The sequence below is a fragment of the Rhinolophus ferrumequinum genome, chromosome 5, assembly GCF_004115265.2.
Source record: "Rhinolophus ferrumequinum isolate MPI-CBG mRhiFer1 chromosome 5, mRhiFer1_v1.p, whole genome shotgun sequence".
In the NCBI taxonomy this organism is placed as follows: Eukaryota; Metazoa; Chordata; class Mammalia; order Chiroptera; family Rhinolophidae; genus Rhinolophus; species Rhinolophus ferrumequinum.
Window position 1 is genome coordinate 82,963,431 of NC_046288.1, and position 19,209 is coordinate 82,982,639.

Below are 19,209 nucleotides of genomic sequence, written 5' to 3' on the forward strand. Positions count from 1 at the left end.
CACCAGACGCTACACTTTTAAAGCGTACGACGCATTAGGCTTTCCAAGCCTGAGATTAAGGCTGCAGAAAAACTTCCGTCACGAAGTTTACGGCGTGTCTGACGCACGGAGCGAGCGTGACAGCACCGTCTGCTTCTGGGGTGCTGCCCTGTCAGCAGTAACAGCGTCCGGTGCTCAAGCCGACTCTCGGGAACACGTCTAAATCACTCCAGCCACACACGCCCCGTCCTGAGCAGGTGGAATGCTCCCTCCTCTCCCCTCAGCCGTCCACGCTCCGGGCCCTTAGACACCGGGTGAACCTTCCTTCTCCGGGAAACCTCCCTCCAGATGCCTTTCTTCTGCAAACTATCACACCTTCTAAAAGTCTGGGCCACTTCTTCTGGTACACAGCTGCCATTTGTTGAGAGGCTGAGTGCCTACTGTGCGCAGGCACCTGCTAGCACATTACATCCATTACTGCTAATAATCCACACAATCCTAAGGCCATTACGATTATGCTCATTTTAGGCGAGGAGACTAAGGTTCAGAGCCCAGAAGGAGCCCAAGGTCACAGGGCTTGGGACTTAACGGCTGGCTTTACTAATGTTCGCGGGTCTTTTCTAGGCTGTCTCCTGCACAGGCCCTTCAGGGCCGGGGGCATGATGTGTTTTTACTGTAGAGCTGCTTCACTTGGGAGTCCCGGGAGGGGCGCCGCGGGGCCAGGAAGCTGTCCTCTCATCAGCCTGTCCACGTGGCCTACAGGGTGCTGGCGGAAGCTTCCCAAATAAAGTCTGTGGCAAGAGCAAGTACAGTAGCACCTGGCCCCTTTGAACTCCATACTACTTAATGTACCCTGTACCTGCCTACGCAAATTACAAAGGAATCCAGGAAGACACGTGACTTGGGAAGCCATCTCAGGGGCTCGATTAGAATTAAACATCAATGAAAGGGACATGAAATAAAGGGACACTAGTGCCAACTACGGTTCTAAGCATGAGCTAGGAGAGTTTAATGTATTTTTTCATCACAATCCTAAGAGGCATACCCTGTCATTGTCTCCGTTTTGCAGATGAAGAAACCGAGGCCCAGGCAATTAAGTGGCTTGCCCAAGGCCGTATGGCAGACCTGGGGTGGGTACCTAAGCAACCTGAGAGCCTGATGCTCAACTCAACTTTAATACACGAGTAAGAGCTTAGATGACTCTCTTTCACCCTTATTATCTACATGTCATCTACCACTGCCCACTAAACACCAGGTGGAACACCGCACGCACGCGCACACACACCTGCACGCACCATTTGTCTTCTCTGACCCTGGTCGCTTAGTAAAGTGTTAGTCCTGTCAAGAGAGGTCCTTTCCACCTCCTCCCTCCCATTACTTAACGTGAATCATGGTCCCTTCATTCCTTTTAAGCTTAGGTTAAAGCACTGACGAGGACGAGAAGGATTCTTAAGTTTTCAGAGCTAAATCTATATAAGAACCCAGGGGTCAGGACTTTAACGGGTTGTGCCCTGAGAGTCTGACGTACTGAGCAGCTCACGGTTGCCTGTGTGCCCCTTTCAGGCACCTCACCTTGAGTTCTCAGCTGCTGAATTGCTTCTGAGCAGGTCCTCATGAACGTCTGAGCATCCTGGTCTATCTGGTCGCGTTCCGTGTCTGTCATCCTTCCATATTCAGACGTGATATGGCTGAGGGAGCGGGAGAGAGAAAGGCACAAGATGAAAGGGCAGCAGCAAATGGCCGCGTGATGTAGTCTGAATGGGGTGTGAAGGGAAGAAAACGCTCCTCCGTAGACACCAGTGACTTGTAAGCTGAGACTTGGAGTGAGGAGGATCTGGCCAGGCTAAGAGGTGGGAGAAGGATCTCGATAGTGGGAGCGACAGTCAGGAGGCTGTCGGGTAGAAGAAGCTTCCTGCAGACACCACACTGGGGAGTCCAGGGCGGGGGACGTAGGCATGGAGAGGCGTCAGGGCCGGTACACACGGGCCTCACGCTCCGACAACAGGGCAGCCACCGCAGGCTTTCACACAGCACCACGCAGAAGTGACTTCTGTTAGCAGAACTCCGTGGGTGCTGCGTGGACAATGCTTCGGGACACTGATGAAGGCTCTAGAGAGGTCTGTGAGAAGCTGTTGCAGACTGCCACGTTGTCCCTGCTGACAGGCAGTCTGCAGAACTCACAATAAAAGAGCTTTCAGAAACACATTTCATTTCCCAATATTAAGTTAAAAACCCTAAAGTTACTGACCTAGTAAGGGTGCTCGCTTTTAGTAATGCAGCACCTTGCAGTTAAAGACATGCTCGTTCTATTCCAGTGCTCGCCCTGTAACGCCTGGGCGGGTGTGGCAGCTTAATTATTAACAGTGATGCTATCTGCCTAATTAAACACTCTGGACATCACAGCTGAAATACAGAATCACCAAACATCAAGTCAGGGGGAACTCAGATAAGGTACAGTCTCAATCATTTCATTTCCACCTGCCGGCCCCCACTCTCATGGAGGATAAACTACAAAGTCCTGAACGCCCCCCACCCCCACCCGGACCTTAATTCCTGCCACACCCCCTCGTTCACGTCCCTCCAGCCACACTGGCCTCCTTGCTGTCCCCCCATGGCCACGCTCCTGCCACAGCCTGGAATGCTCTCCAAGCAGATGTCCGGCTTTTCTCTTCCTTCAGATCTCTGCTCAGACGGCCAGATCAGAGCGGCCTCCCCTGGCTACCCTGTGTGCTCACAGTCCTACGCCGTTATTAAGCTATTGTGTCTGAGCTCCAAAGCCTCCTGGTACACTCTGCTTTCTGGTACGCGGGCCGCGGCTCTCCAATCACTCTGCTACTCTACTCTCTCTCCTTCAGCCGCTTTATTTTTCTTCACAGCACATATTACACTCTGAAATAAATATTTATGTCTATCTCCTCCCAAGAGAATGTAAGCTTCCTGAAATCAGAGACTTCATCTTGTTCATTTCTGCTTCCCCAACACCTAAAATGCATGTGGAGGGTGCGCTAACATCAGCTGAACTCTTAGTACACACCCAGCACCGTTCTCAGCATCTTACATGTCTTTTATTTACTTATTTTATCCTCGAAATCCGTTCATGCACTCATTTATATACGCCCCTCTACACACACACACACACACACACACACACACACACACACACGTCAGGCACTGAGGCAGGGGTTAGGGGCTCAGAGTTGAATAAGGCTCGTTTCTGATCCCCACAGAGGGGCCCATAAAACGGGAGAATGACCCAGAAACGGGGAACACAAGAACTGTGGTGGATGGTGTTGGTTTGGAAGTGGACAGTGGGACCCAGAGCGGGGTGGTCGGTTCGTGCAGGGGAGGTAGGTGCCAGGCAGGCAGAGAGGAAGACGTTCCACCCAGAGGAGAGCGGGAAGACCCGCTGCCAGTCCCCAACCCTGTGGTCATGGCTGGAATGACCACGTAACGTGGGTCTCCACCAGGACGGAAAACAGGAGTGAACTGGGTGGTCCCTGCACACCGGGCGTCCTAGCTGTGGACCCCTGGGGCCCTGCATTACATCGAGGGACAGCACAGCACACGAGTGTGTGTATCACAGACGCATCTCAATGTATCCGCACTCACGGATCCCCACCTCTTTCCAAAGGAATGTAAATGGTATCATGATGAATAAGTACACATTTATTTTAAATTGTTCCTAAATCTGAATAGCTGTTTCTCCAGGATCAACAGGTTTCATTAAAATACGATAATCATATAAAAGACAAATACCTCACTGTCAGCTGGAAAGGAATCCTTGTGGTACAGGAGTTGGGGGCCGCTAAGTTAGCCACTGGAGGATTTTAAACAGAGGGATCTGCCTTTTGCATGGGTTCCTTGGTGGTGGCTGGCCTGGGGACAGAGGAAACCAGACGCCAGGCGGCCCTGACCACAGTCGTGGCCAGTGCAGAGTCCAGGAAGAGGTGAAGAAAGCCTGGGCTGAGGCCACGTCAGTGGAAAGAGGAGGCACAGTCCCCCTGAGAGACATTTCACAGGTAACGTGGACTGACAGGGGTGGAGGCAAACAAGGAGAAGCTCAGGACACAGAGCACAGAAGAAGAACACAAGTGTGGGAGCGAAGATGGGAGGTGCTGGGCAGAGACAGCACACCAAGCTTAGGACACGGAGCAACTTGAAGAAGGGCTTGGTCTCTTATTTTTCTCTGACATTTTAAGAACAGCACTAGAAATATAATGGGCATTAAAAACATAATCATCAAAAGTAAGGGATGCTTGGGGCCGGCCCAGTGGCTCAGGCGGTTAGAGCTCCGTGCTTCTAACTCCAAAGGCTGCCGGTTCGATTCCCACATGGGCCAGTGGGCTCTCAACCACAAGGTTGCCAGTTCAATTCCTCGAGTCCTGCAAGGGATGGTGGGCTCCGCCCCCTGCAACTAGCAACGGCAACTGGACCTGGAGCTGAGGTGCGCCCTCCACAACTAAGACTGAAAGGACAACAACTTGAAGCTGAACGGCACCCTCCACAACTAAGACTGAAGGGACAAAAATTTGACTTGGAAAAAAGTCCTGGAAGTACACACTGTTCCCCAATAAAGTCTTGTTCCCCTTCCCCCCCCCACCAAAAAAAAATAAGGGATGCTTGCTGAAAAAAGTCCTCGAAGTACACACTGTTCCCCAATAAAGTCTTGTTCCCCTTCCCCCCCCACCAAAAAAAAATAAGGGATGCTTGCTGGTGACGTATCTCTAAATTAAGTATCACAATAACAAAATTATTACAATTTTGAAATGGTTAACTATCTGGCAAATAATACCAAAAAATATATTCTCATAGAACGTGCATATATAAATTTATCAAGATTTATTTCCTTTATCATGTAAGAGAAATAATTTTATTACAGATCTCAATTTATCTAAGTATTAGATTCAATTAAAAGAGACTATGTAGGGCATAGGTTTGGACTAGTGAATTTACTTCAGGGAAAAAGAGGAAGAAAATTGGATAGTTAAAGTTTATTTACTGGTTCAGAAATTTAAAGGAATATATATATATGTATTCATTATTTCACTGATTAGAATATTAAGAAGTTTCAAAATCACAAAATACCACTGATATTCTGCCTATTGATTTAACAGGCAATTAGATACTTCCTGAGGATAGAGAAGAAAGGATAACAAAATTATTTTATACTCTGTTCGAAGGTTACTGAAAAGGTATGGACAAAAGTTAAAGACTACAATTTTATTTTTACTATAAATGTTAACAGATTAACTTCATAATGTATACTGGGCATGTACTATGGGCAATATGCCCAGTATACGTTATGAAATTAAACTCTTAAGTGTCTGGGCTATGCACATAAACAAAATACACACCCTGATCTCAGTAAACTATATTATATAGGTAACACCCACAGGTTTATGTATATGATGCTTATGTGCTTATATCATGAAACAAAGGCTAACGGTTACGTAACACTTTCCATGCATTAACACCACTCACTGTTCTAAGTGCTTCACATGTATTTATGCACTTAATTCTCAAAATTCTATGAGGTAGGTACTATTATAATTTCTATTTTACACATGAAACAATTGAGGTCAGAGAGGTTAAGTAACTTGCCACGGTCACACAGCTAGTAACTAGCAGAGTTGGGATTTGAACCAAGGCAACCTGGCTTTGGAGTCCATACTTTTCACTAACACCCAGGGCAGAAAAGTTCAGAAGAAGGGGCGATGCTTGCTTCCCACTTCTTGATGTGGCTGTGAGGAGACAAGAGGAGACAGAATGAAGTTGGGGGAGGGAGCCTGTCTGGAGAAGTCAGCGGTTCAGTGTGGCTGGAGCGCAGGACAGGCAGAAGGGCTACGTTCCTGGTGGGCTTCCAGTGCAGGTCAAAGGACTTTTCTTCTGCAGCCAACGGAGGGCTGAGCTACGGAAGTAAATGTGGTAATACCAGGTTAGATAGAAAGAGGGGGAGGATCAGGCAATGGATTACTGAAATCAGGCAGAGAATGCTGCCTTACTCATCTCTGCACCCCTAGCACCACGTAACAGGTGCTAATACACGTCTGTTGAACTGAAATTTAAGAAAGGGGCAACGGCTGAGCGTGAGTGGTGGCAGGACCCTGGAAGGCGGAGCTGGTTCTGATATGTGACATCTCAGGAGCAGAACGGATGTTGGAAGCGGGGAGTCATCAGACCCTGAGATCTGGGGCCGGGATGAGTAAGGCATTAAAAGAAACAAGGAACACGGAAGGAAGAGAAGAACTGGAAATAGGAAAGTAAAAAAACCACTATGAACATTTGTCCTTATAATGCAATTTAGAAGGACAGATGTAATGCTCGTGAGACCAAATGTTATGTGACTAACTTTGTTTTGAAAAAAGAAACCAGGGCAAATGGTCTTCTAACCATTTTGTGATAAAATCTGGAGAAACTACAGGAGATTTTAAGTAATAAAGGGTCGCTCTCTGAGGTTCTGTAATTTACTTAGGGGGAAGGGAAAAGTCACTGTGACATACGTGACAATGGACACACGCTGTCTCAGGGCTGAGGCTACTAACGTTTCCCATGGCCTGATAAACAGAGCAAATATCTGGTGCCGTCCAAAACTGTGCTTACCTGAAAATAAGACCTAGCCGGACAATCAGCTCTAATGCATCTTTTGGAGCAAAAATTCATATAAGACCCTGTCTTATTTTACTACAATATAAGACTGGGCCTATAATACATATAAATGTGATGTGATGTCATGTGATGTGATATGATATAATATACCAGGTCTTGTTTTACTATAAGACCCGGTTTTATATAACATGTAAGACCGGATCTTATATTAATTTTTGCTCCAAAAGACGCCATTATTGCTGATTGTTTGGCTCGGTCTTATTTTCGGGGAAACACGGACATTGTAATAGCAGACTGCGGTCCCGTGACGGGCACTGAGAAAACACTTGGTTGCTTAGGTCTTGTTTAATGGCTCTGACCCCTTTTATCCTAATCCCTGAGGGGCACAGGAAAAGCCTGGCTCCTGGAAGAGTGCTGGAGTGGGAAGCAATAAGAGAAGACCCACCTGGAGTGACAGTCAGAGACAGAGGAGATGGTGGCATATAGAAAACCAAGAGGTAACAACTGGGTACTACAGACAGATCTAAATGCTGGCTTTATCACGATTACTAATCTCAAGTGGGACCTGGCATTTGCTGGGGGGCCCTGGGTGCGTTAGCTTCCCACTCTGCTAGATGACCATGTCATGGCTTCTCCACGCTCCTCAAACCCCAACACCTTCCTCCCCCTCATGAGTGTGTGTGTGTGTGGGGGGGCTTTGCTTCCTGTTTCCTGGGAACTCCCACAAGCTCCCACCACCACATGCCCCGCCCCTGGGCACCAGGGTGGCCCTAGCAATTCCCCCTTCTCTCTCCTGCACCGCCAGCCTTAAGTGAGTTACTATGTGCACATAATGCTTAGACGGTGTCTGGCACAGTGAATAAATACTCCACGTGTTAGTTACTAATAGCATCCATTTTTTTTTCTGGATCATTTGGATCTTTCCCGGCAACATACAAACATGGGGATATTACTCCCAACTTAAAAAACAAAACAAAACCTTTCAATTGCATGTCTCCAACCAGCTACTGCCCGACTTTCCCCCCTTTTGTGTAAAACTTCTCTAAGACACCCCAGGGCTCCATTTTCCTGACCATTTGCTCTGGAACCCAATCCAAACAGGCTTTTATCCTCATCACTGCTGTCCTTGCTCCCAAGGTCACCAATGAGCCCCACCCAGTGACCTTCACAGATGGGGTGGAGCTGAGGGCTTCCTCCAGCCTCCACGACAGCACACTCCTGTTTTCCTTACCTCACTGGCTACTCATTTTCAGTCACTTCTGTCAACACCTCCTAGCTCCCCGACCACTTAATGACGGGCAGGTCACGGCCAGCCCATGAACTCCATCTCCTCGCTATCCAGGCTGCTCCCCTGGCGAGTTCGCCTCGTCTCGTGGCTTTAAGTGCCAGCTGTAGGCTGACGAGCCCCAAATTTATGTTTTTAGGCTGGACTGCTGCTTGAAACTGAGACACGTATGTCTCACTACCTTTCAACATCTCCATTCAGAGGTTGATTTTGTGTTTCAGCTCCACCCCAAACTGAGTGCTGCCTGCTATCGTCTACCGTCCTCCTGCTGCAGCCTCCCCACTGGTGCTCATGGCATTCCTTCCAGCTACTCAGCCCCAAGGCTGGACTCATCCTTGACCCATTCCTCTTTCCCTCCCAGCTCACATCGAATCCATCAGCACGTCCTGTCGCTCTCCCACCAAGGTCCTCACAACCACCGCTTCCTCCCTGGTCCACGCCTCTGACAGCCCTCACCTGGACTGTGTGTCCCCGCCTAATTCTGCTGCTTCCGCTTGTCCCTCTTCAGTCTGTTCTAACACATTAGCCTCACTGACCTGTTCAAAGTCAGTCAGATCCCATCCGTCGTCCACCTAAGGCCTCCCAGTGGCTTCCTACCTGAGTGACAGTCCTTAAGATGGGGTCCTGCCGTCTCTGAGTTCATCTTCAAGTTTCCCTGCAACCCTCCTGCTACATCCCCACTAGCCTCCTTGCTGTTCCTGGAACATCTGGACACATTCCTTCATCAGGACCTTTACACTTGCTGGCTGTCTCTTCTTTCTGGAATGTTCTTTCCCTAGATATCTATATAAACTAATCCCTTATGGCTTTTAGGTATTTTCTCAACATCTAAACGAGGTCTTCCCTAACTTACCCTTATAAAATTGTGCCCTCCCTGACATTTTCTATTCCGTTTCCCTCTCTCTACTCCAAACGCACTTACCCTCTCTCTAAAATTCTATATATTTGACTTACTTATTTTGCTTGTCTGTCTTCTCCCACAAAATACAATCTCCACAAAGCAAGGACGTCTGTCTGTCTGTCCACTGCTGCACCCCCATCACCAATTACAATACCCAGCACAGAGCAGGCTGATCCATCAACAAACCAATAAGCAGATACTTCCAAAGCCTGAAGCTGACCTGGAGAAGCGGCTCAGCATACAGCCACAGCTGTATTCTGTGACAGGTCCCTCCGAACTGAGTCTACCCCACCCCAAGATGTGCAGGCAACCCCCTTCCAGAGCCTTCACTGGAAAACTGAAGGCACAGATGGGCAGGATGCATCCGACCTGACAGCAGGCCCCTCCCAAAGAGAAAAGGGCGGAGCCAAGCACAGGGGTCTCCTCAGCCATTGGCTGAGTCTCTGTCCTCCCCTGGTTGGCTCCTTTCGGCCCACCTCCACATTTTCGGGGAGACAGATGAAGGAGAGAAGGAAGGCCACAGGTTCCTGGGGAATGGACGGGCCTCCCCTCAATGAAACGTGAAGAGTGAGACACGTATTTCCCCATCCCCGCCCTCAGCAGCATCTTGTTTTCCTACCTAGTTTCTTTGGCCTCACACGGTAACGGTAACGCTAACAGCACGTACCCCACCTGAGGCAGAAGGCCCAAAGGTGGGGAAAACGAGGACCGAGCTCGATCCCCTCCACCCCCTCCCCAGTCTCCTCACCATGGGGGGAGGAGCGACAGTGAGGAGCAGAAGCCCCTCCCCTCCCCGGCTGGTCCCCAACAGAAATGATCTCATCAGAAGTGCAGGCTGCGGGGTCAGGGCCAGCACCTGAGAAAGGCACTCCTTCTGTGGGAAGGGCACGCCGTGGGCAGAGCAGACCTATACAGGACTAATTTCAAGAACGTTCGATTAACATCTTCCTTCACCACATTTGGATTTAATGGAACCTCAGCTCAGTGAAATGGAAAAGGCCTAAAGGTGAATCTGATAAAACTGATTACTCCATCAAAAGGTGAGGCTCCCTTAGCACACAGTACTCAACAACCTTTTAAACCGGAAATTAAAAGTATGGTTATTCTGTTAGTAACAACAACGGAAACCAAGCAAGTTTTTCCCCCAACTGGTATTGTTTTGTTGCCAGGATATTGCAGAAAAGACACATCTACCAGAGGGGAGAAATTACTTTTAAATAAAATCATTCAAGAGATCCAGCCAGAGGCTACCTAGGTTACATGCTGTTCTCTAGTAAAATGTCATTATTTAAAAAATTAAATGGGTCAATAAAATCTGAGCTCCACATTATGGAAAAAATTATAGCTTCCTAATTATGGGTCTGAAGGCACCGTTTCTAAACATGGTCTTTCAATTCCACCATCATTCGCCTTCCAAAATGCCCCCCCCCCCCGCCCCCCAGGCAGGCCAAGGCCAGCTCCATGCCTGGGAGGCAGGGTGGTCAACATGAAGGGCTTTGAACAGTCTGCCACCTTGGGAGGGAGAACTCCCTGGGAGAGGGGAAGGGCCGCCTTTCTCCATCTGGGGAGAATACAGGGCATTGGGGGGAATGCTTCTTCCCCAGCCCTCATGTGTCCCTGCCAGTGGACTCACCCAGGCTGACACCCAGCCTCCTTCCTCCCTCCACCGCTCCCAAGGCAGGGGCGGGACTGCTCTTCCTGACAACCTGACGACTGGCAGGAGACATGCGTGCACACCTCCAGCCACAGCTCCCTTCTCTCCTCTTTGGCGACTGCCTGCTAACAGACAGCAGGGGTTCTGCTCTCTCCCCTCTCTCATGCTATCGGGGGCCTGTCCCTGCTGTCTGTGCTCCAGGAACTGTGACTGTCCAGTGGCACCCACAGCTGATGAGTCTGTCTCATTCAGGAGCCCTCATCACAGCCACCACGCGCAGGCCTGACCTCTGCCTGCCACCCCAGACGTTCCCAGTGATAAAACTGCTAACGCGTGCACCTCCGTCCTGCGGACCTGATGCCTGCATCCCATCCCTCCCGCTTTTTCTCCCTCCCTCCCACCTCTCTCTGGCAGGAAATAGAGGTGCTTTCTTTTTTAAATGACCGCCCCCAAACTGCATCACAGGTCCGATGGGGTTCCGATTCAATCATCATTCCCTAAGGGACGGTGTGTGCCAGGAGCCCCACACACAGCTCTTGGGAGCACAGTCCACGTTTTATGGAGAAGAAAAGAAGCACGAGGTGGAACGAGCCCCGCGCACTCTCAGGATGAACGCTTGGCAGAACTAAGACTGCCGCTTAGGGGTGACTGACAGGGGAGGAATGGAACTCAGAGTGCAATTCGCTGGCAATGACTGGCTGCGACCAGCAAAAGGAGTCAAGACTGAGTGTCTACTCGGGCAATGGACTGGTCAAGCCTAGAAAAGCCTCAGGAGCTGCAGTTCTTTCTGATGCTGGAGCCATAGCAGTAAGTGGCAGGGCTGGGACTGGTCCTCAGTCCCAGCGTTTGCTGTCATCGATGTCGGGAAAGGGGAAGGCCCGCTATACTGAGGGACATCAGAGAAAGGGACTCAGAGTGAGTCTGTGCCCTGGTGGCCTGGGACACTGGCACAAAGTGGTGGGAGCTGAGCTGTGCTGTTCGAGAACTGTCTTAATACCACTGTTACAACCAAACGTTTAAAACTATTGCAAAGTTACAGCACCCCGATATAATAATCTTTTTATAAATCCATTGCTTCTTTTCTTTTTGCACCGCATTTCAGATATATTGTCTTGTTTGAATTTCCCAATACCTCCATTATTTAGAGCAGGACTCTGCAAACTTTTTCGGAAAAGGGCCTGGTAGTAAAATGTTACACTCTGCAGGCTACGTGGTCTGTCACAGCCACTCAGCTTTGCTGGAGCAGCAGAAAAGAAGCCAAAGATAGATGTCAGCGAATGGGCGTGGTAGTGTTCCAATAAACTTTATTAATGACCACTGAAATCTGAATTTCATATGATTTTCATATGTGGTCAAATATTATTTCCCCAGCCATTTAAAAGTGTAAAAACTATCCTTAGCTCACAGGCTGTACAAACACGCTGACGACAGGCTGGACTTGGCCTGCAGACTACAGTTTGCTGAGGCCTGGTTTAGGGAAAGACACTGGGTTTTACAGATTAAATGACATTTTCAGGTTCATAAGTGAATAAGGGGGAGGGTGGCTTGCACTAAACCTACTTCAAAGTCTTCACCTGCTGGATGGCTTTTCAAGGCAAAGGGAAGTGAGCTTTTCCACGAAAGCACACCTGTGGCCTAAGCTGTCAGGCACCAAACAAAGGAGCTGCAAACCAAGGGTTTGTACCGGTGCTGTTAAGTTTCCCAAATGACTACAGCCTCCATTTTTATGGACAATACAATTAGCATCTGATATACAAACACACTGTTAGAAACAGAATTTACACTGCCATCTAGTGCTCACCAATCATTTGGACTAAGAGCTTAAAAACAAGGTCCCCTTGGTACTATATATTAGAATAATGATTTTTGGTACCATGCAACAGAATAATTTAATATATTCCCAAATTATACAAACAAAATACACTCAAAAGTATAAAGCTGCCAATGTTGTTTAAGTGGACAAAGTGGCAGGGGTTAATTTTAAAAGTCACCTGAGGTACAATTATTTTCTCTGTTAATGAATTTATATGAAATACTTTTATTTTTGTATATATGGACAAGGTTGTTAAAAGATCAGAGGATTTCTTTTGTATTCTCTAACTTCGTGAGAGGAAGGCTTCTGAAGTGCAAACACCCTGGTTTCTTTCATGAAGATGAAACCTGTACAAGATGCCCCTAAGGACGTCATTTCGGATGGCCAATCCACTTTGCCACTAGCTGACGTGACACGCGGGAAGCGGCATCCTGTGGCAGAAACGCCATACCAAAGCCAGGCGCAAACGTGGGTCAGGAAGAGCAGGAGGGAGGCGCCTGCACGGAGACGCTGGCTCCGTGTCTGCTGAGACCTGCAGTCTAGTCCAGAAACCACTGTGGAAACCCCGATCAAGACGCGTTCTCTCTTTTTAATAAACAGCCTCACCAAAACCCTCCCTGGAGCAAGAGCTGCGCTCTCCAGATGGCACTGTCATCTGAGCTGCATCGTCCCTCATGTGTGTCACAAATATTTACTGAGTGAGACGCAGTCTCTGTCACGCCTGCATGTTCACACGTACGGCACACACAGCAGTGGGAGTCTGAGGACAGAAGCTGCTGCCGTGGGGACGTGTGGACTCAGGACGGGGCCCATGCTGGCGGCGCCCACGCTGGTCAGGGGAGCTCTGTAGGTACCACTGCCAAACTGACCGTCCCCATTACAGCCCTGAGGTGTTAAATAAAAAGTGAGAATAAAAAGCTCAAAAGGAATATAGGTGCAGAAAAGAACACGGTTGGCAAAGTTATGGTAAAAAGACGCACTTACCTATAAGCGTTAATATAATCTTTCCTGTGTTCTAGAAGAAAATCTCTCAGTTTGCCAATGTGCGAAATCTAAAATGAAAAAACAAAACACAAAAACAGTTTAAATAGATATGTTACAATCACATGTAATAAATTTTAAATTACAGAGAACGGAATGCAGGTTGTAGAAAGATTTTGAAGCTACAAACTGGATAACTTTGGTTTTAAACTCTTGTACAATCACAAGCTCGTTGGGTGACTCCCCCAAAGTTACCCACATTCCTGGGCCTTGGTCTCTTATTAATGGTTCCTTTTTCCTGTACTTGTTGTGATCTATGACATTATGAAGAAATAATCTCCAAGGAGGCTGGAGATTAAATGAAACGATGCATGTCTGGGGTCTATACAGCACGTGCTCAACACAGGCCAGCTCCTTCCTTTACGTGCTTTATATCTATAATTTTCCCGTCACATGTTCCTTCCTCCAAGTGTTCCAGGGATGGGTCCTCAGGCTGGAGCTTGCACAGTCATAAGAAGGGCTATGCCCCTCTTATGTGAACCTTGAGTTACAAGATTCAGAGTTACAGTTTATCCCTACCCAGCACGTCTCTGTCTTCCCTATGGCCTGCCTCAGGGACGACAAAAAGAACACAAGAGGACAAAGGATTCTGTTTGTGATGACTGATCTCTAGAATCATAAAAACTTAAAGCACCTACTATGTGTCAAGTCCTGTGTGCATCGACCTAGGGGTTAAAAAATAAAATAAAATAACCAGATGTAGGAAGAAACCTAGGATCATGTGGATGGGACGAAAGTGTTTCCAGGAGAGAATGATGAAGCTGGCAGCCTGCTCCGCCCTCTGGCCACCGCTCACACGGGTCCCCTCCTGTCCTCTGAACTTCCTCCAAACACATACCGCCCGCCCAGCCTTGAGGGTCTGCTGAACCGCCCCTTTCCCATGAAGCCTTTTCTGTCAAGGCCACGTCAGGCTAATTTGCGCTTTGCTCTGAATTTGAAAGCACTTGTGCTTACCACCCACCTGGCACTCAGTATCCTGCTCTGTCTTAACCGTCACATACGTGCTTGTCGGTGGCATTATGAGCCACACGACGAGGGGCTGCACAGCTCCCCCCACAGTTCTAAACACAATGTGTAGCACAGAAGGGGGCCAATAGGTACTGTGGAATGAGCATGTCTGTCTGAACACAAAAGTGGTATTTATCACAACAGAAACACGTGGCGTTTGTCTGGGGCTAGGTCAGCAGCGGTTCAGTTAGATTTCCCACAGTCTACACCAATAAATGTAATTCAGGCATTTTAAGAGCTAGAATCAAAGAAAAACCAAGTGTTGCCACAATACTCACTTACGGATCAGACAACAATGACTGAGTCTGTCCAATATCCCTGGCTGTCAGGTACCTGCCACGTACTGACCATGTTCTCTTCCCCACAGCCCTCGGGGTCCCTGATCTCACTGCCCTCATTCACCAGTTGGGGACCTCATAGGAGCTATGTGACTTGTCCAAGGTTACACATCTAGTGCACGACAGAGCTCACACTCGAACTCAGGGCTGAGTTCAAATGCGGCACGCCTTCCTCACACGCCTACTTCTGTCCCCACTTAAACTGCATTACAAAATCTGACTTTCACGTGTATTGCAAAAAAATGCAGAGATGGGCAAGCGAGGTGTTTACTGCATCACATGCAAGATTTGATCAAGTTACTCTCCTGTTTTAAAACGTTCAGTGTCCATCCTCGTCCCCAACCCCTACCCATGCGGGGCCAGGTAAACAATGCAGATGAGCAACGCAAGGACAGTGGATGGGTGCAATACGCCTGGCGGTGGTGAATTCTGGTCGTAAAGTGCACTGCAGCCAAAGAAGCCGCTCTGTGGGCTCCGCTGCCAAAGGGCAGCCAACGTGTAACCTCTGGGCCCCACCAACGGAGTCAAGTCCAAGGCCCTGCCCAGTGCAGCTGCAGAAGCCCCGAGTGGCCTCAGTCCCCCACGCTCCCAGCCCCAGGGCGCCCCAATCCACACACCCACGTGGTTCTCCCTTTCCCTGGAGTGCCCTGTCCACCTTTTCTCCATCGCGAATTCCTCCTCCTCCAAGCTCCTCTTCTCCTCCTTAGACCCCTGCACACGCCCAGGCACAGCCAGACCCCATTCATGCACATGCATCTGTTTTAGCATCTCTTCCTTCGTGGGGACCACGTGATGAGTTATGGACTGACTTCCCGTCACCAGACTGCAAACTCCTGGACGGTAAAGGGACCCCTCTCTCTTTCCCCAGAGCTCGTCAGGAAGTTCCTGGGCAAAGCAGAGCCTCAAAAACTTCTACTAAATTTTGGCTATATAGTGGGCACTGCATACTCGTAATCCCAGAGGGTTACGCCTACTGCGGTAGGCAGAATAATGCCACTTCCCTCCCTCCAAGATGGCCACGTGCCCGTCCCTGGAACCTGTGACTGTTATGTTACATGACAAGGGGGAATTCACAGAGCAGATGGACCTAAGTTGCTCATCGTTGACCTTAAAGTAGGACCCAGTAGGGAGGGCCCTCTATAATCACAAGGGCCCTTACATGTGGAAGAGGGAGGCAGAAGAGAGTCGGCGTGACGCAATGGGAGGACTCGATCCAAGGATGCTTGCTCTGAAGACGGAGGAAGGGAGCCAAGAATGAGAGCAGTCGCTCCAAACCAGAAAAGGCCACGAAATGCAGTGTCCTCTAGAGTCTCCCTGGAAAAGAACTCAGCCCTGCCAACACCTTGATTTCAGCCCAGGGAGTCCCATTTTGGACCTCTGACCTACACAAGTTTAGGATAATAAATGTGTGTTGTTTTAAGCCACTGATTTGTGGTGATTTGTTACAGCAGCAATAAGAAACGAATACACCTCGTCTTAGTCCCTTTGGGCTGCTATTACAAAATACTGTAGGCTGGGTGGCTTCCACAACAAACATTTATTTCTCACATCCGGTGAGGGCCGTCTTCCTGGTTTGCGGACAGCTGCCTTCTTGCTGAATCTTCACACGATGGAAAGAGGGCTCCTCTCTGTGTCTCTTCTCCTAAGGGCACTGATCCCGTTCACGAGGGCTCCACCCTCATGACCTAATGACTCCAAAGGCCGCACCTCCCAATACCGTCACACTGGGGAGGAAAGCTCCGACATATGAATGAGGGCGGGAGGTACAAGCATTCAGTCCACAGCACACTTACTTAGAACCTTAATATCCCAAACAGGTTTTTTCAGGAGTCATAAAGTTTTCCATAAAAAGTTTTAAAAGGTCCAAAGGAATCTACTACATAGGCTAATTCCAGCTGCTGACCCCCTGCCCACCCCACCCCTCTCTTTAGCTAGTTCTAGTCTACCAGGGTGAAATGGTACATGGGGTTCAGTGCCAGGAACAGGAAGGCCCCACGGGAATCTCAAAAAACATAATTATAAGAGGTTTCACTTAAAGTATAACAAATGTGATCCCAATTTCGTATGCTCTATAATGACAAATTTCTATAAAATGAATTTATTAAAATGGAATTAAGGTTATTCAGGATTAAATGGAATTCTTGATAAGTTAAGAGGTTAAGTAATTACTGACTTAATAATATCATCAGTATAATAACTCAATACTTAACATGAGCACAATGTATAAAGTAATATTTCAAATGCCAAGAATGAAAAGAAATAAATGAGCATTAAGAAACACACGTACAGGGACGGCCAGACGGCTCAGCTGGTTAGAGCGCGAGCTCTGAACGACAGGTTGCCGGTTCAATTCCCACATGGGATGGTGGGCTGGGCCTCCTGTAACTACCGTGTTTCCCCGAAAATGAGACCTAGCCGGACAATCAGCTCTAATGCGTCTTTTGGAGCAAAAATTAATATAAGACCTGGTCTTATTTTACTATAAGACTGGGCATAATATAATAAATATAATAAGTATAATAAATATAATATAAATATTAATTTTTTCTACAAAAGACGCATTAGAGCTGATTGTCCAGCTAGGTCTTATTTTCGGGGAAACAGGGTAAAGATTGAAAACAGAGACTGGACTTGGAACTGAGCTGTGCCCTCCACAACTAGATTGAAGGACAACAACTTGGAGCTTATGGGCCTTGGAGAAACACACTGTCCCCCAATACTCCCTAGTAAAATTTATTTTTTAAAAACAGGAAGAAAGAATCATACGCACAAATCACAACAAATCAGTAAAGAAGAAAAAATTTCAATCGGTCTTTGATTTACCTAAATAGACAACTTCAATTCCCCAAACAGCAACACATGATAGGGTTATTTTAAGACTGATTTGACAGCTCACTCACAGGACTACCACCGTCTTTGTAAAGATTCGGGGCCGAGCTCTGATCTGTTTACTGTTGTGTTTAGTCCTATTTTTCAGAATAAACTGCCGAAGATAGCATATTACATTTCACACAACTCTGACATTTTCAAACATTTACAGAGGTTGAATAATTGTACGCTTTGGATCTCTAATATTTCCACATACAGTGCTAATGTTAAAGAGTCCTCATATGTATCTAAAGAGAATGCCTCTTACTTTTAAAAGGAGGCCATCTTTCTAGTGTCAAGTTAGACAAGAAAATCAGAGTGAAATGACAGTACATTAGCCCATAAAGATCTAAAACTAGTGTCACTCTCTTAGTCTTGCTATCACTGAGTGACATGGGGAGTAGGCGTAGGGAGAGGGTCTCTGTGGGACAGGTGGGTGACAAGATGCAAGGGGAGCTCAGGGAGAGCTCTGGGGCTGCACCACGTCGCGGGCCTTTCCCAGGCCTGGGCGTGGGGGCCGCCCCATCCTCACAGCTCTGGGCCTTGAGGCTGCCCTGCTCTGCGTGGAGCGGCCCTCTTCTGTCCCCCACGCCCAGGCCACCCGAAGAACCCCTGCGCATCCCGTAGGTCCTGCTCCAAGTTCACCTGCCCCAGGACACCTTCCCTAACACTGCCCTTAGGCCTTTCCATGTAGAGTCCAAGTATTTATCTGTGACCCACCAGACTTCAATTAAGTTCCCTGAGGTCAGGATCTATGTGCTGCTCATTGTATCTCCAGTAGCGCCTACATGTTGGAAAGGAGAAAGGAGAAACAAAAAGGGCGGGGGGCAATCCAATAGAAAAAGATCTGATTATTCCTGACCTACGGGTTGGATCAAAATCGTATCGAAAGTTATCACGAGGTTGCACTTAGATAACTGAGTGAGGAAACAAGTGAAGAGGAATACACTGGCGATTTGTGCACATGATTTTCCTAGAAAGTCAGTGAGGTGCGTTTGGAAGGTACAGCGTCAACCAGCAGGTAAAATCTACTGAGAAGCTGCAGCCTGAGGAGCTCCACAGAGACGACGGGTTCTCCCAAAGTCAACAATCTTCCGTCTCACAGTCCAGGTGCAAGCTTCCACACCAGAGAGCTGTGGTTCTGACGACACAGCCGTATCACATAAACATGTCTCTATCGGAGGCGACGGAGGTGGACATAGAGAGCCCTTCATTTCTAACAAAAACTGTGGTTTAAAGTAAGAACTGAACTGTAGCTAAAAAAGAAAGGAAGAAAGGAATGCTATATTTATTTAATATCTCCTCCAAACCATGAGTGGGAGGAGTGGGTTACTTCATTTGATTCTGAAAACAAGCCTATGGAAATAGGTATTTTTCTTAGTGGAAAGAAACCAAAGCCCCGAGAGGTGGTATTACCGATAGAGCTCGGACTAGGCCCTTACCTCGCTGGACTAGCATCGTTACTGTTAAATTGATGAGTATGTTGGTGTTTTCCAGCATCATTTGATGTTAAATTCATTTTAATGCCTCCTGTGTATCATTATTTCCCTGGTTTAAAAAAATCTGCCAATTAACTTGTAGTGATATTAAGGAATTATGATTTTTTTATTTAGGTATGATAATAATATTATGTATTATGATTGTTTTTATTTCTTTTTGTTTTTAAACCCCGTATTTTTTAGGGATATGTATACCGAAAAATTTACAAGTCAAATG

The 19,209-nt window shown here is 47.7% G+C and overlaps 1 protein-coding gene across 3 annotated transcripts in view; it reads right to left on the reverse strand.

The window, feature by feature from the left end:
- STX18 (syntaxin 18) overlaps positions 1–19,209 on the reverse strand; it is a 107,557-nt gene that overhangs the window by 29,496 nt on the left and 58,852 nt on the right. For all 3 annotated transcript variants that reach the window (XM_033105598.1, XM_033105596.1, XM_033105597.1), the window contains exons 2-3: positions 13,223–13,290; positions 1,552–1,667 (exon numbers count right to left, since the gene is read on the reverse strand). In XM_033105598.1, coding sequence (XP_032961489.1) covers positions 1,552–1,667; positions 13,223–13,290 — 184 coding nt within the window. The remainder of the gene's footprint in view (positions 1–1,551; positions 1,668–13,222; positions 13,291–19,209) is intronic.